The 25,200-nt window shown below is 30.0% G+C and overlaps 7 protein-coding genes across 23 annotated transcripts; 4 read left to right on the top strand and 3 right to left on the bottom strand.

Annotated features, from left to right (window-relative positions):
* The first annotated feature begins 89 nt into the window (after nucleotides 1-89).
* Nucleotides 90-2,916, top strand: Ckiibeta (casein kinase II subunit beta). Of its 5 annotated transcripts, none has more exons than XM_071999927.1 (5): nucleotides 90-495; nucleotides 939-1,014; nucleotides 1,255-1,357; nucleotides 1,407-1,806; nucleotides 1,930-2,916. In XM_071999927.1, exons 2-5 carry the CDS (start codon nucleotides 943-945, stop codon nucleotides 2,036-2,038), a joined length of 684 nt encoding a protein of 227 aa, XP_071856028.1. In that variant the 5' UTR covers nucleotides 90-495; nucleotides 939-942; the 3' UTR covers nucleotides 2,039-2,916. The 5 variants fall into 5 exon arrangements, with proteins under 5 accessions (XP_071856028.1, XP_071856031.1, XP_071856029.1 ...); XM_071999930.1 differs by having other exon boundaries at nucleotides 447-495; nucleotides 1,425-1,806; XM_071999928.1 differs by lacking the exon at nucleotides 90-495 and adding an exon at nucleotides 502-633 and having other exon boundaries at nucleotides 1,425-1,806.
* Nucleotides 2,917-3,608: 692 nt separating this feature from the next.
* Mps1 (dual specificity protein kinase monopolar spindle 1) lies at nucleotides 3,609-7,171 on the top strand. Of its 3 annotated transcripts, none has more exons than XM_071999905.1 (7): nucleotides 3,609-3,808; nucleotides 4,042-5,084; nucleotides 5,172-5,888; nucleotides 5,966-6,126; nucleotides 6,211-6,422; nucleotides 6,498-6,881; nucleotides 6,967-7,171. In XM_071999905.1, the coding sequence occupies exons 2-7, from the start codon at nucleotides 4,063-4,065 to the stop codon at nucleotides 6,991-6,993; spliced, it is 2,523 nt and encodes an 840-aa protein (XP_071856006.1). In that variant the 5' UTR covers nucleotides 3,609-3,808; nucleotides 4,042-4,062; the 3' UTR covers nucleotides 6,994-7,171. The 3 variants fall into 3 exon arrangements, with proteins under 3 accessions (XP_071856006.1, XP_071856005.1, XP_071856007.1); XM_071999904.1 differs by having other exon boundaries at nucleotides 3,609-3,950; XM_071999906.1 differs by having other exon boundaries at nucleotides 3,609-3,963.
* Nucleotides 7,172-7,249: 78 nt separating this feature from the next.
* LOC139985465 (nucleolar complex protein 4 homolog B) lies at nucleotides 7,250-10,011 on the bottom strand. Of its 4 annotated transcripts, none has more exons than XM_071999911.1 (7): nucleotides 9,762-10,011; nucleotides 9,571-9,695; nucleotides 9,376-9,478; nucleotides 8,734-9,147; nucleotides 8,606-8,653; nucleotides 8,162-8,525; nucleotides 7,250-8,092 (listed from the first exon to the last, which is right to left on the bottom strand). In XM_071999911.1, the coding sequence occupies exons 2-7, from the start codon at nucleotides 9,661-9,663 to the stop codon at nucleotides 7,588-7,590; spliced, it is 1,527 nt and encodes a 508-aa protein (XP_071856012.1). In that variant the 5' UTR covers nucleotides 9,664-9,695; nucleotides 9,762-10,011; the 3' UTR covers nucleotides 7,250-7,587. The 4 variants fall into 4 exon arrangements, with proteins under 4 accessions (XP_071856012.1, XP_071856011.1, XP_071856010.1 ...); XM_071999910.1 differs by having other exon boundaries at nucleotides 9,571-9,692; XM_071999909.1 differs by lacking the exon at nucleotides 9,762-10,011 and having other exon boundaries at nucleotides 9,571-9,747.
* Nucleotides 10,012-10,468: 457 nt separating this feature from the next.
* Nucleotides 10,469-11,837, top strand: Ubl (Ubiquitin-like protein 5). Its single transcript, XM_071999933.1, has 3 exons — nucleotides 10,469-10,893; nucleotides 11,370-11,553; nucleotides 11,632-11,837. The coding sequence occupies exons 2-3, from the start codon at nucleotides 11,376-11,378 to the stop codon at nucleotides 11,673-11,675; spliced, it is 222 nt and encodes a 73-aa protein (XP_071856034.1). The 5' UTR covers nucleotides 10,469-10,893; nucleotides 11,370-11,375; the 3' UTR covers nucleotides 11,676-11,837.
* On the bottom strand, nucleotides 11,552-15,067 carry Uck (Uridine-cytidine kinase). 2 transcript variants are annotated; one of them, XM_071999924.1, is made up of 6 exons: nucleotides 14,913-15,067; nucleotides 14,710-14,831; nucleotides 14,270-14,526; nucleotides 14,046-14,191; nucleotides 13,815-13,961; nucleotides 11,552-12,328 (listed from the first exon to the last, which is right to left on the bottom strand). In XM_071999924.1, the coding sequence occupies exons 1-6, from the start codon at nucleotides 14,962-14,964 to the stop codon at nucleotides 12,210-12,212; spliced, it is 843 nt and encodes a 280-aa protein (XP_071856025.1). In that variant the 5' UTR covers nucleotides 14,965-15,067; the 3' UTR covers nucleotides 11,552-12,209. The 2 variants fall into 2 exon arrangements, with proteins under 2 accessions (XP_071856025.1, XP_071856024.1); XM_071999923.1 differs by lacking the exon at nucleotides 11,552-12,328 and adding an exon at nucleotides 12,903-13,320 and having other exon boundaries at nucleotides 14,913-15,066.
* Nucleotides 15,068-15,916: 849 nt separating this feature from the next.
* Fpgs1 (Folylpolyglutamate synthase 1) lies at nucleotides 15,917-18,215 on the top strand. Of its 3 annotated transcripts, XM_071999915.1 has the most exons (4): nucleotides 15,917-16,248; nucleotides 16,483-16,604; nucleotides 16,688-17,253; nucleotides 17,356-18,215. In XM_071999915.1, exons 1-4 carry the CDS (start codon nucleotides 16,201-16,203, stop codon nucleotides 17,940-17,942), a joined length of 1,323 nt encoding a protein of 440 aa, XP_071856016.1. In that variant the 5' UTR covers nucleotides 15,917-16,200; the 3' UTR covers nucleotides 17,943-18,215. The 3 variants fall into 3 exon arrangements, with proteins under 3 accessions (XP_071856016.1, XP_071856014.1, XP_071856015.1); XM_071999913.1 differs by having other exon boundaries at nucleotides 15,934-16,248; nucleotides 16,688-18,215; XM_071999914.1 differs by having other exon boundaries at nucleotides 15,939-16,361; nucleotides 16,688-18,215.
* On the bottom strand, nucleotides 18,101-24,706 carry Sws (patatin like phospholipase domain containing sws). 5 transcript variants are annotated; one of them, XM_071999900.1, is made up of 15 exons: nucleotides 24,493-24,705; nucleotides 23,914-24,315; nucleotides 23,412-23,831; nucleotides 23,024-23,346; nucleotides 22,603-22,957; nucleotides 22,230-22,523; nucleotides 21,781-22,160; nucleotides 21,522-21,690; nucleotides 21,050-21,430; nucleotides 20,709-20,984; nucleotides 20,442-20,628; nucleotides 19,369-19,485; nucleotides 18,951-19,271; nucleotides 18,591-18,886; nucleotides 18,101-18,418 (listed from the first exon to the last, which is right to left on the bottom strand). In XM_071999900.1, exons 1-15 carry the CDS (start codon nucleotides 24,505-24,507, stop codon nucleotides 18,317-18,319), a joined length of 4,038 nt encoding a protein of 1,345 aa, XP_071856001.1. In that variant the 5' UTR covers nucleotides 24,508-24,705; the 3' UTR covers nucleotides 18,101-18,316. The 5 variants fall into 5 exon arrangements, 4 of the variants coding, with proteins under 4 accessions (XP_071856001.1, XP_071856000.1, XP_071856002.1 ...); XM_071999899.1 differs by lacking the exon at nucleotides 19,369-19,485 and adding an exon at nucleotides 19,851-19,967 and having other exon boundaries at nucleotides 24,493-24,704; XM_071999901.1 differs by lacking the exon at nucleotides 19,369-19,485 and adding an exon at nucleotides 19,851-19,967 and having other exon boundaries at nucleotides 22,603-22,918; nucleotides 24,493-24,704.
* Nucleotides 24,707-25,200: the final 494 nt, after the last annotated feature.

Here is a 25,200-nt window from a genome sequence, read left to right as displayed (position 1 = left end):
TAGTGAGTTTGTTAATTTTATGTTGTTTAAAGTTGCTAGGAAACAGGTCACGTGATACTAATATAATATGGGTATCGGTTTTAAATCTTTTTGATTGTGGACAAAGTTCTTATCGGAACCAAAGGAAGAGCAGAAAAATGGTGTGGTTTAACACCTATATTCTATTTAATTAAGTATTAGTTAAATAAAGTGTAGGAAATTTGCGGTTGAAGTGTATTGGAAATACATTGATCGTTCATTGGTCAATGAAGTAGAGAAAAAATTGTTTATGAAAATATAAAAATTTGACTAAAATAATTATTATAAATATTAACGTTCATTCAACAGGTAGTAAAATTTCAGTATCTTTATATAGAAAGTAAGGTTCTAATTAGAAAGGTTTAAATAAAAGAAGAATTTCTGAAAAGAAGCCGGAAGGTGGCGGATAGAATAAAGTACGGCAGCGCTATCTACATCGTTGGGACGAGCAAGCGTGGCTAATCAAAGCACCAAAAGGTAAGCCGTAAAGGCTGTTTATTTTTGGGTTTTCATTCGTCCTACAAGGTTTTTTCTCGAGTAATGTGCTTCCTGGCCGTGTCGGACTGTACATCGTGTTTGAAAATCAGTTGACGAAGCAGCAATGACCACGGAAACGTAGGTGAACCGCCGGATAGGCTGTAACGTCGAGCATCTTGCCTAGTAAAGTGAAAACTCCATTTGCTCCCCTCACCCTGATCTCCCCATACCTAGCCTTTCGTTGGCGCCTTTCTAACCAATTGCCAGGCGTGCACTAAGTACTGACGTCGTATGTACGTGTGGATAATATACGGAGATCTGAGAACTTTTTTGCGCACGTACCTTTACGCATTATATACGAATCCTGCGCTCTTTAACGCGGTGATCTCTTCTACTTCGTAGGCTGATAGGAAAAAGATTTCTTTCATTTTTTTTATTCATAGGAAAATGAGCAGTTCTGAGGAGGTATCCTGGATTTCGTGGTTTTGCAATCTTAGAGGCAATGAATTTTTTTGTGAGGTAAGTACTTTTCTTGTCATAATATTTCATTTTAATTGTATATATCTTGACCTAATTCACATTTTTGAGGTTAACAGTTTTGAAGTTGTTGATTGTTCAAAACAAATTCCATGTCTGTATCACAATTCCGTATAAATTTTTGTTTTTGTACAATATTTGATAATATTTACATTTCAAAATTCAATGATTTGGCAATTATATTTTGTATTACATAGAATTGTTCATACAATCTTCTTATAGGTCGACGAGGACTATATTCAGGACAAGTTTAATTTAACTGGATTAAATGAGCAAGTACCACATTATAGGCAAGCATTAGATATGATACTTGATCTTGAACCTGGTAAATATATTATTTACACCATGCCAGAAAATATCAAAGTACTTTTAAGCTTGTTTCTATCCTGTAGATGATGAATTGGATGGCCATCCAAACCAGTCTGAATTAATTGAACAAGCAGCAGAGCTTCTTTATGGACTAATTCATGCACGTTACATTCTCACTAATCGTGGCATTGCTCAAATGATTGAAAAATATCAAGCTGGAGACTTTGGTCATTGCCCACGTGTATATTGTGAATCCCAACCTATGTTGCCTCTGGGTCTTAGTGATGTCCCTGGAGAAGCAATGGTTAAAAGTTATTGTCCAAAGTGTATGGATGTTTATACACCCAAAAGCTCTCGACATCATCATACCGATGGAGCATATTTTGGAACAGGGTTTCCCCACATGCTTTTTATGGTTCATCCAGAATATAGACCTAAACGTCCAACAAATCAATTTGTACCTAGGTGAGTTGAAATAAAACTGATTTACATTTTAAAACATTTTTGCAAATATGTACAAAAATTTGTTTGAATTTTAACAGCAAATATATAGTTTTGATAAAATTATGTAAAATAATATTTTTACAGGTTATATGGCTTTAAAATTCATCCTCTAGCATATCAGTTTCAACAACAGTCTGCATCAACGTTTAAAGCACCATTGCGAGCTGTTAATTATAATAATGGAAAACGTTAAGAACATTGCAACATAGTCTAGAACATTTTTTCATTACTCAAAATACAATTCCTAATTTCGTCCCTAAGGATTAAATAAAATATTATTTTTTATATTGATCTTTACACATCTTAGCAAGGCGCTGAAATACTAATCGTTTTGTTTAATCATTCTGTAATTTAAAGTTTGAATGCGACTCTAACTTTTCGGATTTTTCCACGGTATTTATAGCGTACCGAAAAGATTAAGAGCGATGTACCAAACTATCAATGTTCACCAAGCGCCATGTTCATTTTTATTTCAGCTTTAGTAACAATTTTCTTTCGTATCAAAAATCATACTTGTATGGTTATATCAATTCTGGTCGATTGAAACAACAAAAATGAAGTACATACTTAAAATAATTACTAGGGAGTAAGGATGCAGATGAGGATTATGATAAAGTGTATCTGTTTAAATGTTTTATATCTCCGTAATTGCTACCTACTAGTGCTTAAAACACAAGACCGATCTCGAAATAGAGGAGCAGGTAGCAGCGGATATCGATTGTTTCCTTAAGCAAGAAAAACGATACATATAAATTGAAGATTTGTTAAATATAATTTAATTTAAATATTAATTAAGCTGCTAAAAAAAAGCAATTTATTTATACATGATTTATCTTAATAAATATTAAGCTCACAGATAAATAAGCTATAAAGCAAATTTAAAAGTAAAGACTGTATATTATTCTATAAAATCTTGTTTTCTATCGCCATTCTTTGAAAACATATTATATGCAAGATTAGTGGCCAGAAACAAAATTTCAGAAATTTTCTGAATATGATATATATTTAACATAAACAGTGCATATTTTAATATAGTAAAATAAAATGATTAATACAATTTTTTTATTACAATTATTATAAGTGTTCAAAATTGTTATTTATGTATTAAACCAAATAAGTTATGTATTTTTAAACATAGTAATTTTTTAAACAAATATAGTTAAACTAAATTAAAATTATTTAAAAGTAAGATATATACAAGATACATTTTATTATGTATTTTGGATATCTTAAATAAGTACATTCTCGCATTTTTTCAATATTGATTTTCAACATTGTACATTTAATCTACTTTAACGATTGGACACAAAAATTAAAACTTCATTGTAAAACATAAAATTTCAAAATAATTAATTTTTAAAATTTTGATGAAGTGAAATTTTCTCGTAAAATGTAAGCATTTATAATGTTCAGAAAATATGTATTAGTAAATGAATTGTATTTTACGTTAAAATCAATCATTGTTTTTCTATCATTTATTCTATATTGCTGAATTTCTAGTATAAACACAAATCATTGTAATATAACATAATATACTGTAACATGTCATTATGTAAAATATTAAAAAACATTATTTTATGTTAATTTTATTATATTAATTTAATAAAAAAGACACCTTTTAATATTTAATAACAATGATACATTTGGAACTAATTTACGTGAAAAGCGTTAATGCAATTTTGTGAAATATCCCTAAAAGTAGAATGTTGCGTATTGCAACACTGTTAGCATCAACCAATCAACGGCTGTACTTAAGGTTTGAATTTCATGACGTAAACGAAAAACCAGTATGATACAAACCAAACAGTTTAGAATCACAAAAGTCAATTATGCATTTTGATAAATATATTCTCAAAGTTAAGTGTTTCTGATAATATTTAATGAAATGTGTCTCACATTTTTACTAATGCATTCAAAAACTGTTTGTTGAGTGTTACGGTTCAAGCGATTTTTATAATCATAGGTACGATAATGCTTTCAGGCCAACAAAGTGGAAATAGTTCGAAATGTTTTGTTTTATTTAATCCTCACGATATTTTGATAATTTTTAAATATATCAAAGGCTCTGGATGTCTAATAGTTTTAATAAATTTTGATATTCTGAAGTAATATTATACTGTACATATATTTACATGTTTATTATTCTTTTTCTGTTGGTGTATATTAATTAAAGTATTTTTTTTTTTTTAATATCAGATCTGTTAGCATAATAGATCCATGTTGAATAGTATGGATTATCAAAACCATACCATTTCACGACCAAAATTTCAACCAATACGTGTGAAAGAATTGTTGCATTTTTGTGAAAGTGATGATGATGAAAGCGAAGATAGACCACAAGACTCTGATAATGAATCAGATTCTGATGATCCTCAACCTCTACCACAGGATGATCATGTTGAAGATGAATTGAATAAGTCATTATCTTTATTTAATATAACATGTAATGAGTTAGAAGGAACTAGTAAGGTTTCAGAGATAATTGTTTCTCCAAAACCTGAAGAATATGTGTTAATTAACAATGTAGAATCTAAACCTGAAAGTAAATTAACATTTCACGAACATGAACATGATGTAATTGAAAGAAGTGTAAAGTGTGAACAATCAAACCAGATGCAATTAAGTATTGAAACTCATGCACAAGAAAAGCTTTCACAAACTGAACACAAAAATAAATATATTACTAATATAGATATCAAAGGAGAATTAAATCAGGACCAACTTTTAGACCAACAGAGTACTTCTAGAATGAGCAGTAACAGGGAATCTATTACTTGTGCATCTCAATATTTTGAAAGTATATCACAGCCTGGAATGGATAATTTGCAGAATACTAGTAAGAAAGTAACAATAGAATCAAGTTCCATAATAAATGAAGAAAAAACTCATAGTGAAAATGTTGCTTCCACAAGTAAAACATTAATATCAGATACAGGAACATATATAAATTCTAACGATCAGTGGATATTACAAACTCCTTTAAAACATGCATCAATTAATTCTATACGTCCAGACCCATGTTTCTCTCGTAGAAATATTACACAAACGCCACAAAACAAAGTATCTGATGTATCTAAAAATCATGGGTTAACACCAGCTACAATCTTATCTCATTGGTCTCTAAATAACATAAAACAAACTCCATTACAGAATAAAAATGTTAATTTTAAAGATTCTATGCAAACTCCAAAAAATTCTTTTTATTTTACACCAAGCATAGGAAAACATGAAACTCCAAGGTATATATATATGTGTGTATAATGCAATGTAAATAATTTACATAGTTATTATTAATTTCTTTTATTTAAATATGTATTTAATTATAGATATTTGGATACAGAAGGTAAAGTAAGAAGACCTTTATCAGATACAGGAAGTTTGGCACAAAATGATGTTTTTAGTAGGCATTTATTACAAGGATCTCAACTTCCTAAAGTAAATGAAGTAACACCTAAAATTCAAGAAAAATCGTTATGTAAAAATTTATATAAAACAGATTTGCCAAAGCAAATATCTGAGACATCAGAAAATGTACATCTAGAATCAGATGTTAATGAAGAATTAAAAGAAAATAAACATCCAAATAAAAATAATACATTGCTAGATAAAGAAACAGTAAATAAAATATCAAATAATAAACAGGCTCCATCTTGTATTAAAGACAATAAAGATATCTTGAAATCAATGTGCAATTATCCTCAGAATCAGCATTCAGAAGTCAATAATCAAAACCAACAACAAAACTTAAATAAAATTGTAGATAAACCATCAAATGTACAATTCTCAATCCCATCTAATGTTCCTAAATCTAGGCAAACTAGAACTCTTTTTGTTAAAGGAAAAGAGTATTTAATTTTGGGTATACTTGGTCAAGGTATGAGTGGAGAGGTTTTGAGAGTACAAGACTTATCTTCTCTTGAGTTGTGCGCTATTAAATGCGTTAATCTTAATCGTATGGACAAGGACTCTGCACAAGGTTGCTTAGAAGAAATTTCAATGTTACATAAATTACAAGCACCATGTATTGTTAAAATGTTTGATTAGTAAGAACTTATTTTACAAAAATATATATTGCACATATTACATGTACTGACATTTACATTCAAGTTTCTCATTTTAGTGAAATTAAGTATCCTATGGTCTATGTAGTAATGGAAATGGGAGACACTGATCTCAGTCGTCTTTTAAAAACCATGTCACAAGAAAAACAGATTCCTCTTACAATGATTTTATATTATTGGACAGAAATGTTGACAGCCGTTAAGCATATACATGATAATGGTAAATATCTTAGTATAGGATAATCATTTATTTATTTATAATTTTTTATCTAATGGATTATATTTTACATATATATATTTTTAGGAGTAATTCATTCAGATTTGAAACCAGCAAATTTTTTGTTGGTACGGGGACGACTAAAACTTATAGATTTTGGAATTGCTTCTAGTATGAATGCTGATATGACATCTGTTGTGAAAAACTGTCCAATTGGAACTTTGAATTATATTAGCCCTGAAGCTCTAATGGATATTGGTGGAAATTCAGATTCTCCCACACAGAATGTTAAATATAAAGTATGAAGATGACTTTTTAGATATAATCAAAATCGGAACCTAAAAGATAATAAAACAAATATATTTATTTTGTAGATAAGTTTTAAGTCAGATGTGTGGTCTTTAGGATGTATTTTGTATAGTTTAGTATATGGTCATACTCCGTTTCATCATGTTCGTTCACAATGGGCTAAAGTGAATGCAATAACTAATCCGAAGTTGAACATTCCTTTTCCTACAACTTTGCAATCAGAAGATGGTAATAAAGTTATGCCGTCACCACCAATTTTAATTGATGTAATGCGTAAATGTCTACAACATGATCCAAAAGCACGACCAACGGTAGCTGAGCTTTTGCAAGTGGAGTATATACCCACTAGAGAAGAACATATATCAGCTACAGTTCCTGAGATTCCAGCAAATATTTTAGTGAAGATAAAGCATACATTAAGTGAAGATGAATGGCGACAATTGACATGGGTTTGTAGTAGTTTTTATATAATACATTGTATGTATAATAAGAAAAATAACTTTTTTTTATATAAACTTTGTATTTTTCTTACAGATTTTGGAGAATAGAAGATTTATATGAAAGTATTCAGATTAAATACTACTATTTATGTACATAGATATTTTTATACATAATAATTGGTAATAATACGTGGAGCGCTTATTTAAATGTATCATAGCTAAGTATGGGATTATTTCAATACTTGTTAAATACTTAAATACTTGTTAAAAATATAAGATTGTATCATGATACGATTTTATTATGAAGTTCACTTATGTTTACCTATATAATATATATTAAGTAGACAATACGTTATAAATAAAACACGAGTGATCTATTAAATTAAAATATCTTTCATTTTATTATCACACATTCATGCATACAAATGACTTCATTTAACAAAAATGGTATCTATTGTGCTAAATAGCTGCATGGTTGGAAATCTAAAAATACATATCTACATGTTGCTCGTGAAATAATGTATTTTGAATCAATTCCGTTGCAATTACTTTTAGACTTTAAATAATACAAAAGTATGCAATATTTTCATACTACATTTTTTAACGTATAAAAAAACGCAGGAAGTTCAGCATCATTTTTTTTTGCGATTTCGTTGAAAAAAGTTCCCTTCTTGATAAAGATGCATATTGCACAATACAATTTTAATATTGTCAGTCAGTGCATTGTTGTTAATTGCCAATATTGCAATAATCTTTCACCTTTTGGTAATGACATTGAATTGGGTCTTTCGAACGTTAGCATAATATCTTTAACCTTATTTTTTAATTCACTATCGAATAAATGTCCTCCAGTACGTTCTAAAGCTGATGCCATATCGTATTCTACAGAAGGGAGGGGTTCACGAATGAAACGTGCAGCACTAGCAATACTTGGTACTATATGCCACTGTAGGGCTTTAATTTCCCAAAGACTACTAAGTAGTGCGTTACTTAATAAAGGATCTCGTTCTTCCATTAAAAATGGGTCTCCAGCACCATTATTTTCTTCTGAAGAAATCTCTCCTCCTTGTGGATGATCAATGAGACGTTTCAAGCCAGGATGCCTAAGTAAAAGATTCCCAACAAACAATAAAATAATAAGAATATCTTCAGGTGGTGCTACAAGAGTTAAACGCGCGAGTCTTTTTGCGAAAGCGGCAACTAATGCTTCCGGCAAGTGCCTAAAAATAAAAAAGTATGTGGTAATTTTTATATAACACGCAAAAATATCATACATTTTATACACTTACGTTGAACTGAGGAAAAGATCGGACAAATAAAACAAACGTGCTTTGTATTTTGTATGAAAGATCTCTGGTTCAAACATAGAATAAAGCTTGGTAAAAATATTAGGATATTCCAAATTATGTTTGGTAACTAGTAAAAATACACCCTGTAATGCAAGTAAGCCAATAGGCCCATCTGCATCCAATGAATCCATAAGAAAATCTGTTAGTAAAACAGGCTTTTCTAAATGTGGCATTACTCTCTCTAAAAGAACTATTAATAATTGTTTATGTAACTGTGGAGTCAATTCCCAATGCATGACACAAGCCCAGACTTTATTCAGTGCACGTCTTGCTCCAGCTTGATCCCATATAAAATTTTTAGTAGCTAAAAAAAAAGATATAAATATATAAAAAATTATAATTAGCTTAAATACAAAAAAAGACTATAGAACATATATCTATTACCTTGCTGTGGTTTACACAACAAATTCTTATTTTCACATATCTCATTTTCTGAAACATGATTAAAATTTAAGTTAGATATTAATGTTAAAAGAAGTGATAAGATTATATTTAATCTGTTTAATTTATACCTTCAATTTCTTTTGGCAATGATAATTTATGTATAAGTTCCAACAAATTTTTAATATAAATTTCATGTGGCTGCCTTTTGGGGGTAAGAGATGGAAGACATTTCCATGTATAATAAAGAGCATCAGGATATTCTATAATTTCTTGAAATCTAGATATTAAACTGGCATTGTCCTCCTCCGGTGAAAGTAACTTCATCAAAATGGGCTTTAACCGATGAAGTGGAAAATAATATCCCAAGTTGCCAATTGGTTCCAATGGATTTTTACCTTCTTCAGCCATCAGTTTTATAGCAGTAGTGAGAGCTTGTAGTTGAATGCCAGGTCGACATTTTTCCATTGATGTAAGTATCTTTTCCCATATTTCTTCATAGCAATTCCTCAACCAACTGACGTATCTTGCTTCAGGGCTTGGCTCTGTTTCAGAAATCTTATGGAAAAGCTATTTCAACTTTTCAGGCATATACAAAATTAAAAAATAAATATGTATCTTTTATCTTTATGCTTATACTTTGTGTCCAAAAATGTATTTTCACAAAGTATTAATATATAAGAATTTACAATTCTTATCAAGAAATTCAGAGATGTATTGTATAATGTCAAATACAGCCAAACAGCAGAAAATACTAAACTATTTGAGGATACCTGAAATAGTAAGGGATATCGTACGTTCCAAATACATATCACCTCTTTTTAGGACTTCAACGAATATTGTTTCTATTGTGAGTAGGCAGGACGAAGTGGATTCCTGATAGAGTGATCAGGAATTTTAATAAATGACATAACCTTAAAAAGTTGATACATTCATCAATTTGAAACAATTTTAGAATTCGTACTTACATCCCATTGAGAAATTATATCTACTAAATTATTTGCGCGTTTTCTCGAAGTTAAAAATTCCTGGGCTTTTTGCCTTAAAAGTTTTGATGACATCTTTTGACTGGAAGAAGCACCGGGAAGATCTGCTGCATCCGCCATCGTTGAATATAAATTCGGTAATAGCAGGGCAGAAAATTATCAAGAATACCTACGTGAATGTATTCTCTTTTATATCTATATTATTCTTAAGAATCACTTTATTCCGTGAATCTAGAGAAATTTATTGCAAGAAATGTGATAGTTATTATTAAAAGTGGTAAGATATCCGTGTTAATTTCTTCCTTTTATTAACATTTTGAGTTCTGTAACACTGGCTGTTAACATACACAGAACGTAATATAATAATTTAGAAATCCATTTACCAGCAAGTTCAATCGAAGTATGTATTGAGTGGCTGCTTAGGGATTTTGGCAGTTTTAGGCTGGGTTGTTTGCTCGTGAAGTACAGAGACATTTCATTCGCGTTTTGCGAATTTATTTTGTGTTTCTTAAATAGAATCGAAACTACTGAATTTGAAAATTAATGAACTTCTATGAGGAATTTTTAGAACAATGTATATTTAAATAATTAATTACAAATTAGGAAGATTTTAATTTTTACAATTATCAGGATTTGGCCCCTTGCTCAGCGATAAAACTCTCTTTTCTTACGTTGTTTGATTTACATATATTCTCGATTTTACATGACAAAATGCGATTTATTTCATATCAAATCGAGAAGGTTGTTAATAATTTATGTTAAGAAAATAATCTGCATAATATGCAGATTAACGAATGATTACAAGTAGTTATCAGGAATAATCAATAAATTTATTATCGAACTTTTTCGTTCATTGTCTCGACTGCACTACCGTAAAATTCATATTTACCGCTACTAGATTGCGACAGTATAAAATATGCTTAACATTTACGCTACGGGGAGCCACTTAACCTCTTCGGTACGAACACGGTACAAGTGTCGACTATAGTCGACATCCTCTGCACATTCATGGACGAGCATCGACGTGGCGTCGATTGAAGTTAACAATAACAATAACAATATGCACACGTTCATTGCTCGTGGTCGTCAAGTAATATTTATTACTTATTAGTGAGACTATCACGGGCTCTGCTCGGACCAGCGTTATATCGGAGAGGTAAACAACGTATATGGTCATTAAATATATTAAGGGCGAATTCATATGACAATCAAGTTCAGCCGCTAGCGTTACAGGAGTATTTCGTTTTAGTAGAAATACACGCCAATAAAATTTCCTCTCTGGTTCTAGTAACGTTACAATATACTGTAAGTAGATATCATATTAATATTTATTTGTAAATAAGAAATACTATCGATTACATATAAAAGATACTTTTTATAAAGTGATACGTAATACAGAACTGAATGTGGAAAAGCTTAAAGCTAAGTATTTTGTACATCTGTCGTTATTGATATTTCATTTCATAACCTTCATGGCTGTATCTTATATAGAATCAAAATCTTTATGATAAAAATGCAAAATGCAAATTTTCTTTTTTGAACATTGGTTTGATAAACGAAATTAATTTAAGTTGCTTTTAAAGCTTATGTTTTATCCTATTATTAGATTTATATATTTATTTAGATTTTAGAGAGATCTTGCTTTTATTAATGTGAATATATATTCACTGATATTAATCAAAAATTAGTTTTTAAAATTATAATTGAATGTATGTATATTTTATATTTATTATCATTATACATATAAATATAATACCTTTTGAATAATTATTTATTTCAAGGTAAAAATGCTAGAAATAACATGTAATGATCGTCTTGGTAAAAAAGTTAGAGTTAAATGCAATCCAGATGATACAATAGGGGATTTAAAAAAATTAATAGCAGCCCAAACTGGAACTCATTGGGAAAAAATAGTTTTAAAAAAGTGGTATACTATATTTAAGGATCACATAAAATTACAAGATTGTATCCTTTCAAACAAAATATATTTTCACAGAAGATAATTATTAACAATATAGCTTTTTTCTTAACATAACAATTCAGATGAAATTCATGATGGCATGAATTTAGAACTGTATTATCAATAATTAATAATTAATATTAAATAAGTTAATGTTATGTATATATATAATAACAGTAATAGTAAATTTTATATTTAAGCATTTTTGATTTTGTATTTTACATGATATTTAAGTATGTAATGTATATAATAACTATACAATAAACAAACATAAATAACAACAACAAAAACAATCTTATCTTAAATTCTTGATACTAATTGCTGTTTACAATGCAGAAGCTTACTAATGTTATTGCTATTTAATATCTAAGTATTGCTACATTATTTTTACAAATTTAATCTCTAGAAATATATTGTTCCTCATATTGCAAAATGTAATATCAACTCTCAAATACCTTTCAATCTATGTGTACGAGTGATACTAAAATGGAGTAAAAAAACAGCTTATAGTATATTTTTTTGAAACTTAATCATCTTTTTAAATGTATTACTAATTTAACAGTGATATTAAAAAATATATGATTAATGAAAATAACAAAAGATACATTTTACAATAACTCATTGTTAGTTAATTTTCTATTAATCTCCAAAACTCGAAGAATTAATGTGGCCTCTTGGACAACTTATCTGTCCTGCTTATTGAATTTTCAGGTTGAACTGTATCTCTACCTCTGTTGCTTAAGAAGTCTCTTATATGTTGCACTATCAAGTCTATTGCCACTGTAACCAAAAATAAAGTAAAATAAAGTATAAATCAGTAAAAATAATTTTGTAATAATGGGGAACTTGATTTCTTTATTATTTTTTTATACAGTTTAGACAAACAATATATCAAATTACATAATTCAAATTGTAATTATCTTGTATAATAATAACAATTTTAAAATTATTTGAGCGTTTAAAAAATCAGAATACAGAATAAAAGAATTAGTACCACACTGAATAATATAATTAAATGTTTCTGAATATGGCAGTATGTGAATAATGTACTAATTTAAATTAAAAATATCACATTTTAAAGAATTATGCTATTATATTTCATAATCGCTGAAATTATTATATGTAAAATATTTTATCGATTTATATTACTATACTGGTGCATAAAACATTCAATTGATTACGGAATAATAATATATAAAAAAATCTAAATTTTTTGGAACCCATACATGCATAAATGTATATATGTACATACATGTATATTTATAAAGGTTCTTATATATAAATTAATACTTAAATCTTTTTATATAACATAGATCAATCTTATATGTAAAGTTGAATAATTATGCAATAGTGGAATTATAGTGTTTGGACGAGGTACTTTGTATAATCATGCATTATGTCCAAGTTTTAGGAACAGTGAAAAATTAATTTTTCCCATTTAAGGGTTTAATAGATGCACACATACTAGAAGCAATATTGTTTGCTGCTTAGTATAAATGTAATACAAATACAGCTGTATAAGTATATAAGAGACATATGTATTAAAAAAAAAGTCTTAAGATTACTGCAAGCTTGATCCTAGATCAATGTATGGTGTATAAAAGTGTAGTGGTTATAAGTGCGCATATCATGCTAAAATCATCTGCTGAACGTGTCGGATGAAGTCGAAGTACGCCTATGTTGGTAGATGTATGGATGCTGTCTGGATGAGTTTTCAGCCTTTTTCAAACGCAAAATGTCCCAGATGTGGTGCACTATAAGGTCTATTGCCACTGTAAACATACAATAACCAAACCATGTACGTTTTTATATGACCTCCACTTTGCACTAACTTAAAAGATAGTTTGTCTAGCAGCCTTTACATACCAGGCAGCACCCATAAATGAATGTATATGTATATATATATGTATACATATATGCATGTGTGTATGTGTATATACATACATACATACATATATGAAGAGGAAAATTTTCAGCTGCCTTATCAATCAAAATTTGCATTTGGAGTATGCACTTTAGCATCATCATTAGAATAAATATAATTATCATGATCATAAAGTTGTAATTGATTTTCATATCTAATTAAATTTGATGAAACTGAATTTTGGTTATGATATAATGTAAATTAATTTCATGAACAAGTTATTATTAACTATTACATGTTCAATACCAAACGCAGTAAGGAGTTAAAATATAAATAATTTACTTTCCTAAATTAAATTGTTACACATGATCCTTATTACATTATAACAGTATCATGATTTACCTGTATTGTCTGCACCTCTTGGTATAATAACATCAGCAAATTTTTTAGTGGGAAGACAAAACTCTTCAAATGCAGGTTTCACAAAATTCATATATTGATTCAATACATAATCTAAATCCCTTCCTCTTTCTTTTATGTCTCTTGGTACTGTAAAAATTGAAAGTATTCATTCATAAAATTTACATATGCAACTCTAAAAGAGGAAACATGACAAATGCTTTATATTATTACCTCTTCTAGCTAATCTAGTATCTGAATCAGTATCCACAAATAGTTTCATGTGAAATAAGTCTCGTATTTTAGGGAAATAAAACACTAAAATGCCTTCAAACAGAACTACATCAGCAGGATAAATTGTTGTAATTTGATCTTTCACTCTAAAATCCCACGAAACATGATTAATTTTATTTTTATTAGTAATTTATGTCATTAAAATTGTTTTAAATGATACGTACAAACTGTTTGTTCTATAATCATAGGCTGGTATTTCACATTTTACTCCAGCTAGTATGTCTTGTAATGTTTGAAGTATCAAATCATTATCAAATGCGTCAGGGTGATCGAAATTATATTGACCTTTTTCTGCTTTAAGTTTTTCGGCTGACGATAAATCTCGATAAAAACTATCTTGTGAAATACAAACTACTTGTCGTTGCATGTGATCCATGTCTACTTGCCCTAGTTTTTCCATTATACGCTTGCACACGGTTGACTGAAAGGACGGAAAAATTGTTTTCATTAGCTCTTCATTAAATCGGACAATTAATCGAAGATCTTATAATTTTTAAGTATACGTTTTTTTTTTAGAGGTTAAGTTAGACCGAAAATATATCTTGCACAAATTATTTAAATATAACTTAGACATTTCGCAAACACAAAATGATACATTACTTACTTTTCCACTGGCAGTGCCGCCTGAAACTCCAATTAGAAAAGGTGTTTTGCTTTCTATACCATTTAATTTTCCGTTAATACCAAAAGACATCTTTCGTGAGGTAACAATATTCATCGACATATCTGCCATTGTTAAAGATTTACTTAGATCTTCCGAAACGAAATATAAAGATCTTTAAAATGACACTCAAAAAATGGTTTTACCTATAACACGAATGATTCCAGCAGATGTTAATGGTAGTTGCAAATGTAACATATAGCTTGGTGCAAATCATTAGATCCAACAAGCGCGCGCATCGGCAAGCAATATTTAAATACTATCGGAGAGGAATTTTCTCTCTGATGCTATATATATATTTGCATGACGTGGAAAGATTAAAAATTAAATTTGGTATTTGACTCGATTATTTTAGTATGTACATTAATATTGGATTTCTATTCTTTACAATATTTTTCATTCTTTAAATATAATTCGAAGGACTGCAATTGATTTCACTAAAAATATTTCATTAAATTTGTTTTCATAGTCTTAATTATGTGTTTAAATTATTTTTTTCATTGATAAAGCAAATAAATAAAGAAGTAAGTCTTCATTTTATTCTTGTTAATAAATCATAGTTTGTACTGTTATTATAATTTCATATAAAAAATCACATTTCAATAAAAAAGACAACAGTACTTATTACGTTTTTAAATTAGTTATAATATAATGTAGAAATCTCAAGAGTATTAGAGATAACATAACTTTATCTTAACAAGTTTTATCGTAGTATTGTAGTATCGTTTTATCAAGTAGTATCGTATATTATTAACAAACGTTTGATCGTAAAATTCTCGAACCAAAAACAATGAATTTTTCGATTGTCGAAATGGAGAGACGAAATTTTGAAGATAAGAAAAAGGCATCGATGGTGTCGTCATGTCGTGACTGATATGATACATGCCGTATTTGCGCAACTGAATGTAGATATTGGGAAACTGAGAATTTCAATACGCTAATTAGTGATAGAAAATTAATCTGCTGAGAGTAAGTCAAATATCCACATGATCACCAATGCTTAAATTTGACATATACATACATTTGTGAAAACGAATGTTTTTGAATTTGTTTTAATGCTTTTAAATTATTCAGTATAATAAGAATCATATAATTATTTAAGCAGTTATAAAAATTTACGTAATAGAATTTTCTCTCGGGAAAGATAAAAGTAAAATATATTGCTATATGTATAGAAAAAATTTGATTATAGCGGGAGAGGCAATATACATGACCTCATGACTCATACTCATACTACTATAGACTGTAGACGTATAGACTGTAGATAAACGGAGGTGGGGGACAAATAATGCAACAGAATTCATCAATGAATGAAATTCATGTTAAACGGGGGGAGTTTCCTGATATAAACTCTGTACGAAGTAGATATTATGGTAGATAATTATGTAATAAATGATTCTGTACTTCTGCTTTATTTATTAAAAAAATAAAGTAATGTGGGATAAACTTATCAAACGTTATGTTTGTATAGCAAGTTATGAGGTAACTTTCGATACTTAATGCAACTATTTGAAGTTATAGTGAATTTTCTGTTTGTCTAATATTCAATTATGGAACAAATTAATAATATTCTTCGTGATGATAATTTATATAAGGTATAATATAAATCGTTATTTGATTGATAAAATATTCAAAAATTAAGTGAGAACAAAGGAGTAAACTGTGTATATATGTATATTCATTAGGATTATTTATTTTAAAAATATCTATTTACAGGCTGCTATACAAGCATTACATGGTTTACAAAGCAATAGTACTTATTTAAAATTAGTAACAAAAGATAATTCACATGCAAGTGCTGTTCGTAAATTGCGTGATACAAAAAAATATTTAATCCGGTAATGATCTCCTATTTATGTTGCATTAAATAAAAAGTATGTATCTTAAACATCAAAACAATTTGGTAACGTAACTTTTACAGATCTGGTATTACACTTCAAAAATTAGATACTTTGTCAGTTATACATATAGCAGGTACAAAAGGAAAAGGTTCCACTTGCGCATATACAGAAGCTATTTTACGTGAACATGGTTTTAAAACAGGATTCTTTAGTTCTCCACATTTAGTTAACGCAAGAGAACGTATAAGAATAAGTGGGCAACCAATAAGCAAAATACAGTTTACTCAGAACTTTTGGAAAATATATAAGAAATTGGAAGATACAAAAGAACACGAATCTGATATGCCTACATATTTTAAATTTTTGACAATTCTCATGTTTAATATATTTTTAGATGAACATGTTGATGTTGCTATAATTGAAGTTGGAATTGGAGGTTTATATGATTGTACAAATATTGTAAGAAATCCTGTATGTGTAGGTATAACTAGTTTAGGATTAGATCATACTTCTTTACTGGGAAATACTGTTGAAGACATAGCTTATCAAAAATCTGGAATTTTTAAATCAGGAACTGTTGCTTTTTCTGTTCCACAATTACCTCAAGCAATGCGTATATTGGAAGAACGAGCAATTGAAAGAAATTGTAAGTTACGTGTTATTCCATCTTTTGATAAATATAAATGGGAAAATCTTTCACCTATTTTACAAATAAAAAATAAAGTTCAGCAACAAAATGCATCTATAGCTATTCAGATGGCTACTGAATGGCTACTGACTAGGGATAAAGTTACATCTGTATCTATGGACAAGATCGCAATAGCATTGACCTCTTGTAAATGGCCAGGTCGAATGCAAATTTTAAGAAGTAGTATTGGTGATTTTTTTTTAGATGGTGCACATACCATTGAAAGTATTGAGTGCTGCATTTCATGGTTCAATGATATAAGTAGTGGAAGTAAAGGAAAAAAGGTTCTAATTTTCAATACATCTGGTACTCGAGATCCAATACAACTATTAATACCATTAAGATCTTTACATTTTTATAAAGCATATTTTGTACCAAATCTTGTAGGAATTAAAAGTTTAGACAATGAAATGAATAGCTCATCGATAGATGAGCAAAAAATAAAATGTGAAATAAATTCTAAAATATGGGGAATGAATTCAGTAGTTGCAAATAATGTTCTTGAAGTTTTAGAAGATATAAAAAAAAACTTGGAACAAAAAGATAATTGTGAAAGGTATCAAATACTTGTTACAGGATCCTTACATTTAATAGGCGCAGTCCTTGCTATTTTAGATCCGAATTTGACAATGAATACAGAATTTTAATATGTATTTTAAAAATTTGGGATTATATGGTATATTTACGAAATATATAATAATGTTTTTAAAAAAGAAAAAATTTAAAGAACATTCTTTTTATATAAACAATAGAATTATGTATTTAATAACTATATTAACAACTGTATCAATCTATAATAACACAGTAATGAGATATTGCATTGTTATTCTGATGATAATCGTAAAATACTTATTGATACTTTTTCTTAACAATTCTTTTGTACTTCAGTATAAATATATTTTTCATAAAACTATAAATAATTGTAAAGTTATTTGTACATATAACAAGTTAGTGTACATATGTTTATGGAGTGAATGACACAGAAAATACATGATGTTAAAATAAGAACTAGAGAAAATGCTTAAAATATTTTGGTATGATAATCTAATTCTGATTCTGCTTCCGTGTCAGACAGACTTAAGGAAACGCCAGTTCTTCGTCGCAGACGATTTTCGTCAGGGCTCTGAAACGTATAAAAACAAGTTTTAGATGACATGAAATGTTGCATTTGATTAAGAAGCACCTATCTGACTTCTACTAATATTTAGTACTTGGTATTATCTAAATCGTTGTTGACTAAATGATAAGATAAAATTTTAGAAGAGCTATTGTTTGAAAAGGTTAGAGATTGATACCTGATCTAGAATACCAGCAGTGGGTTCAGAGGCATATCCTACTTCTTGTGCATCTTCTTCTAGATCTGCCTCGTATTCCTCTAATTCATCGGTATCAGAATCAATTTCCAAATCTACATATATACTTCCTCTGGAGACTTTACACACCATTTGAGCTAAGTCTGTGAAGGTATAAGAAGATACTGTTTGCTGGTTTGCCGCTTGGTGTTTTGCTCGTAATGCACGGGCATTTTCTCTATCTGCATTAAAACGTGGTAAAACCCCAGCTTTCAATTGTACTTCAAAATAAGTTTTTCCTGTAAAAAGTATACTTCATATAATCTACTTATCTATAATATTTCTATAGAATGTAATATTTACCGTGTTGATATCCGACATCTTTAATCTCATCAAAATTAGCGAATTGAAGAGTTTTATATTTATCTATTGGTGGCCTGATATATTCGCAATAATCTGAGTTTTTAACTTCCTCCAATTGTCGTACACAACTCACGTATGCTAATCTCGATTGTATGTCGGGTAAATTCGGAACTTTGACAGGCGTTGCGAAAGGATTCCATCGTTTCCACAATAACCACCAACCAGATAAAGAATCTCCATAATTTGTTAAATCCGTATCATCTTGTGATCCAACGTCAATGGCCAAAATATGATGTGCTCCTTGCCTCAACATTTCGTCAGCTTGAACAAAGAGATTATAAAGCCATATGCTGGAAATTGATTATGACGTATAAGTTATTACAGCTATGATATGATAAACAATACAGGTTTAAGATACCTGGCACGTTATTAACATAACACCCATCGACCAAAAGATGCCCGTCAAGAGGGTCGCAAATAGGAGGAAAGACCCCCGCAATGGTCATACTGGCTCGAATGTATCTCCATAGTAAACCTGAGTTGACTTAGCTATTCAGGATTTGACAAATGCATCTTTTATCAACGGGAGTGAGCTTTATATCATTTTCAAGATTATATTATGCTTTGAGTTACAATAAACCGTGTTCTGAGCTTATATCAATGAAAAAGACTAATATAATTTCATCTATTCATTGATACAAAGTTGCTTTTAATGTCCAGGTAATTTTAGAAAATTAAAGAAGAAACTTATAAATGTTTTCATCTAAGAGCGTTTGTGCGTTCAACTCAAAGTATTTTATAGTATATATGTCAATAAATTTTATAGACACATAACGCAATTTTTTTATATCATATAATAACAAAGTTAGACGCACTTTTTTAATGTAACGCTCAAATTACCTGGAAGGTTATTGACGTACCCGCCGTCGAGCAGGAGATGGCCGTCAACTGGGTCACACATGGGTGGCATATAACCAGACAAAGACATCGAAGCCCGAATGTACCGCCACAGCGATCCTAAACACGACGAATTAAGTTCTTAAATGTATGTTTGTATTTTTCTTTGAACTTTGTATATTCTTCTATAAAATATATGATTACTTCTAACGCAAGAATCGATAGCTTCAAAGCTGTTTGTTACCAGAATTCATAAAAAAACATCTCAAACGAGAAATAAAGTTCGACATTTGTCAATAAACGATACATAACGGAGAGTACGTCATTACAGTGATTATCTAGAAAGCTCACTCCCGCTGTTCAAGCTTATTTCTACGCAATGCTCTACAGTAATGCTTATTTAAATTTAAAAAAATAGGTCTTTGAGTTAGAAACATATTTATAAGTTCTCTATAAATTTCACCAAAACAGCGAGAGAGTTTCCAGTTAGTTAAATCCAAACCATTTAAATTTATACTTTAAATATATATCAAAGAAAACTGGAAACTGTCAGTGCTTTAATAAATGTTATACTACTTTCGTTTGTGTACAGACCGTGTGTATGAGTGCGCATACAAGAATCAGTGATGTCTGTGGTTATTGTAAAATATGGTAACCATAAATCTTCTATGTACGTATCACCAAATGTTGTTTGAATTGTGCTGTTGAAGTCTTTTCCAGAAAACATGGATGTTACTGGATATGTTAAATCCATTATTTGTCTCCACCATTGTGTCATTTTCTATCGAAAAAAGTATATGTTCATATAAACAAAAAATAATAAATTTTATGATATAATATGATTAATTTTATGATATTTACTTTAGACCATTCACGAGCTTTCTGGGTCGTTGTTGTTATATTTTTTTCCATACACCATAAAGCACCCATAAACGCTCCAATACTAACTCCACCAACCATGTCTATAGGTATACCGGCTTCGATAACTGCTTTAAGCATCCCTACATGGGCTGCACCTCTAGCACCTCCACCTCCAAGAACAAGCCCAACGGAAGTTCCAGTTAACCAACGAGCAAGCCTACTGAAATCACTATGTATATTTGGCTCGGACATCAGAACTTTGGAATACAGCTCATTCTGAAAATTGAATTATTAATATGCTTTATACATAATGAGACACTTGGTACTACTTTATAGCTTACAATTCTATACTGAGATCTTCTTGTAAACATCCGTTTAGGACATTGAATGTGATGATGACTAGAAACCCAAGATCTCATATTCAACCACTGCACTGTATTGGTAGGTCGTTGTCCACTTTGTTCTTTATGCAAAAGTACTAATTCTTTTTGCGTTCTCATTACTAAACGTTCGACTTCACGTTCAGTTCTGCCTATGGATGGAGGTTTATCTCCTAAACCTACAATAAGAATACAGTCGGCTTGTCGAACACATCGTTGGGTCCACAACGTGTACGTTGGATCGCATTGGTATAATGAAATTCGGTGTTGATCCTCTTGCTGCGCAAGCCATGATGTTAGACGGTATTCATTTGCAGGTTCCATTATGGTGCTACCTAACGTCTATTAATGAAACAAAGATACAGGCATTTTGTATAATTTTATTACTTGCACTGGAATTAAAGTGATTTCTTTTTTTATATTAACTGCTTACTTTTCGAACCACATCAGAAGTAAGGCGTAAACATGGCCCAATTGCACATAACGAGTGATAAAGTTCATACGTAAATGCTGTTAATGGGACATCGTCGGATACCGGGACTATTGCAACAGTTGAGAAATTTACTTGAGCTGGTCTTGCATCGACTGTTGCAGCGGCCCGTCTATAAATATGTTCATATGTATAAAGGAAATTCAAATTACTACAAAAAAGAAATTGTATAAATAGTAAACAAAATATTGTAGATATTTACTGTGTATCACTACTGCCATTCTTTGTGTGCGCTTGTTGCCAGGTGCCAAGTATACGATGTCCAAGTAAATTTATAAGTCTTGTAACTACTATTGGATAACGAAGTTTTATAACATTAAATAGTCCCTCCGGAAGTTTCGCTAATTCAGAATCTCGTACTGCCATTACTGTTGTTGATCGTGGTGTTTGTGTAACCATTTCTACAATACCAACGAGATCGCCTTTTCCATATTCTGCAACGAGTTCTTTTTTCCCATTCATATATGTGATTACCGATCGAAGTCGACCACTTAACACAATAAATGTTGAATCTGATTCATCTCCTTGTCGATACACTGCTCTCCCACTTTCGAGAAATAGCCAGTCAAGTGCAAAATCAACCTTTTGAAGAAGATAGGATAAATTATCGGTATTAAGTAACAAGTGAAATAAATGCTACAATAGTTTTACCTGTCTTACGAAGGGACTAAGTCTTCGAACAACTGAATGAGCAACATGTAACACAACAGTTGGTTGTTCTCGCATAATAGCGAAAAATGTTGGTTTAGTAAGAAGTGCTATGCGACTAGAATGCTTTGCTCTAATGGTATAAAAAGAAGGTTCTCCAGTCAATACAGCTAGACCACCAACAATCTCGCCTTGATGAGCGCTAAACATATGAACTTCTTGACCTACATCTCTACCTTCTGAAACGCGTTGACTGATTATTAACGAACCAGATACAACATAAACAAGCGCAACATCCTAGGGAAAAGGAATGTAAAATTGTATGAAAATATAGATGTTTATGAATAATGTATAGCAATATTTAAAATATGTTAACCTTATGAGATTCTTCCTTCATTAAGTATGTTCCAGCTGGTACTTCTCTGATTTGAACTTTACCATCTTTGAGTATTGAATCATCTTCTAAGCCAAGTTCCCGAACAAATGCTTCGGTAGCCATTTGCACAAGCTGTGCTTCATCGAGTTGTTGTGGTATTGGTTCAGTGGTAGTAGACCTCTTTTTGTTTGGATGTGAATTTCCCGTGTGTATTACATCTGGTTGTGATACTTGTTGTGATGTTATAGGCGAAGAATTTGGCCAATGAGAATCACATTCTGGTACCATATCTGCTGTATTCTGACCTGATTGTGGACTTAAATTTTGATTTTTCCAATCAAGATTAGTTTTTGGCCTATTATGGAACGAATATTAGTAACAATACATTTTTTATTTTCTACAATTTTTTCGTTAAACTTACCGTCGATTTATAACTATAGGCACACTTTGATGACTACTTGTAGAAATGTCGCGATGAAACACTTCATTTCTATCATTTTCTGATGAGACAGTTGCAGTTGTATTGGATTGATTTTCTATATTTTGGGTAGAAAATGTTTCTTTAGTTCTTGATCTAACTGGAGATCCAGAAAATGGGCTTTGTTTCTTTTTATGTGGTCCTTGATTAACTAATTCTGCAGATAATCCAAGATATTGATGTAAAGCAGTGAAAGTGACTCTTTGAAGACGGACCATAATGACCTGGATAACTCGAACAAATGCATCAGGATGATCTTGAAAAACCTACAAGGTTTAGGAATAATGACTTTTAGTTTATTTTAGTCTGTAATGTGTAACTTGAATTATACCTCTTGAAATGCACTCATTGGTAGCTTGACTACAATAGAATCCTCCACAGTTCTGGCTGATACTGTTTTATAGGTACTTGTATGCCCGGTAAGTACATCTGTGAAGCTAAGAAGACTAGTTACTGATTCTCCAGTTTTTACTAGCTTTAGTGATATTTGAGAACCATCAGGTCCTGTGATATAAACATTAACTAAGCCTTGCTGTACGATAAATAAATTTTCATCTGGATCTCCAATTTTAAATAAAGTGCTCCCAGCTGGTAAATTCATAATTTCTGTATGCTTGCATAATTTAAGAAATACTGGTTTTTCAAAATGACCAAATACTCTGATACTTTGTAACATATATAAAGCATCAGGTGGTACTTTCTCTCCAGGACCTAAATCTTCTTCTAAATATTCAGCAGGTGGTTCTAAAACCTATGAAAATATTTAAAACGATATATAATAATAAATACATAAGAAAATAAGAATTAAAATAAGAGATTTAAAATTCAAATACTTTTAGTTGTTGTGGCGCTGTCTCTTTTTTAAGTTGCAAAAGTCTTCGTGCAAATCTCATAACAGCCTTTCTTTTCTTTCCTTGTCCAGTTGCATGTACTTGTCCACTGATGGATTTCACTTTGCGCAACATTTTTCTTCCATAAAAGAGTACCTTGTCTCTTTTTCTGAATCTGGGCTTGCCTGTACCTACTCCAACAAATTCTTTCACTTCTGGGAGGAATTCTTTGTTTTTCCATTTTCGAAGAATAATTATAGATGCAATCAATAAAATTACAAGAGTTGATATTATGAGTATAAACAGAGTTTTTGATATTTGGTATTCTGCAATTAACTGGCCAATCCATCTTGAAAATAAATAAGAACCTAGACTTTCATTACATTTATTGAATAGTTCTACCACCTATAAAAAATAATAGTAATTAATTAATAACTCATTTCATTTCATTTTATTTCATTCAATAATACTAATGATATTCAAACTGATTATTGCGAAAACACCTTTATATGAATGAATCTTATATGTCAACAGATGGATAAAAAAATTACAAAAATATGAACAAAATATAACAAATACAACCTCCATAGTGGGCATTCATTTCTTCCATCAGAGTGTAGTAGAATGTTAAACAAAAACTGCGTCACAAATCCATAAGTGAAAGGCGACGGAAATGCAAGGTAGATGGATTAGAAACGATGTTCTTGCTCTGATCTAAAAAATTACTTATCTACATTGAATTAATGACCTTTGATACTTCGCTCGAGTCATCCAGCGCCATTTTAGTCAATTTACAAGCTTGCAACTTAGAAAGCTTGCAATTTCGCTTTTACATATTTTGTATATTATGTGACATTTTATATTATTTATGTAATTACTATTATTAAATATTATAAAAGTCGAAACCGTTTTCATATGTATTTTCTGTTTTATTTATATTTCATATAATTTCCGTTCTTCTGAAATCAAATATCGAAGTTAAAATTTAGTAATTTTGTATTTTTTACGTAGTATAAATTACAAATTAATTTCAGATATAAGGAAATAATATGTTAGTAATAAATTACTAATTGATTGATTTATTTTTGATTTATTTTTCAGAATAGAGAGAATTAATAAAGGAAAGATATAAAACGCTTAAGAAGCTGTTATTTTGTTATTAAAGCAATATATAAACTATTTATCGTGTAAACCTTCTATCTAAAAAAAAAAAAAAAAACCAATAAATATATGCAGTAACAATTTTATTTCCTTAATTAATAAACCAATTTTTAACAAACGTTGTTCGAC

The sequence above is a fragment of the Bombus fervidus genome, chromosome 3, assembly GCF_041682495.2.
Source record: "Bombus fervidus isolate BK054 chromosome 3, iyBomFerv1, whole genome shotgun sequence".
Taxonomy (NCBI): domain Eukaryota; kingdom Metazoa; phylum Arthropoda; class Insecta; order Hymenoptera; family Apidae; genus Bombus; species Bombus fervidus.
This window is presented reverse-complemented; position numbering and strand designations above follow the sequence as displayed.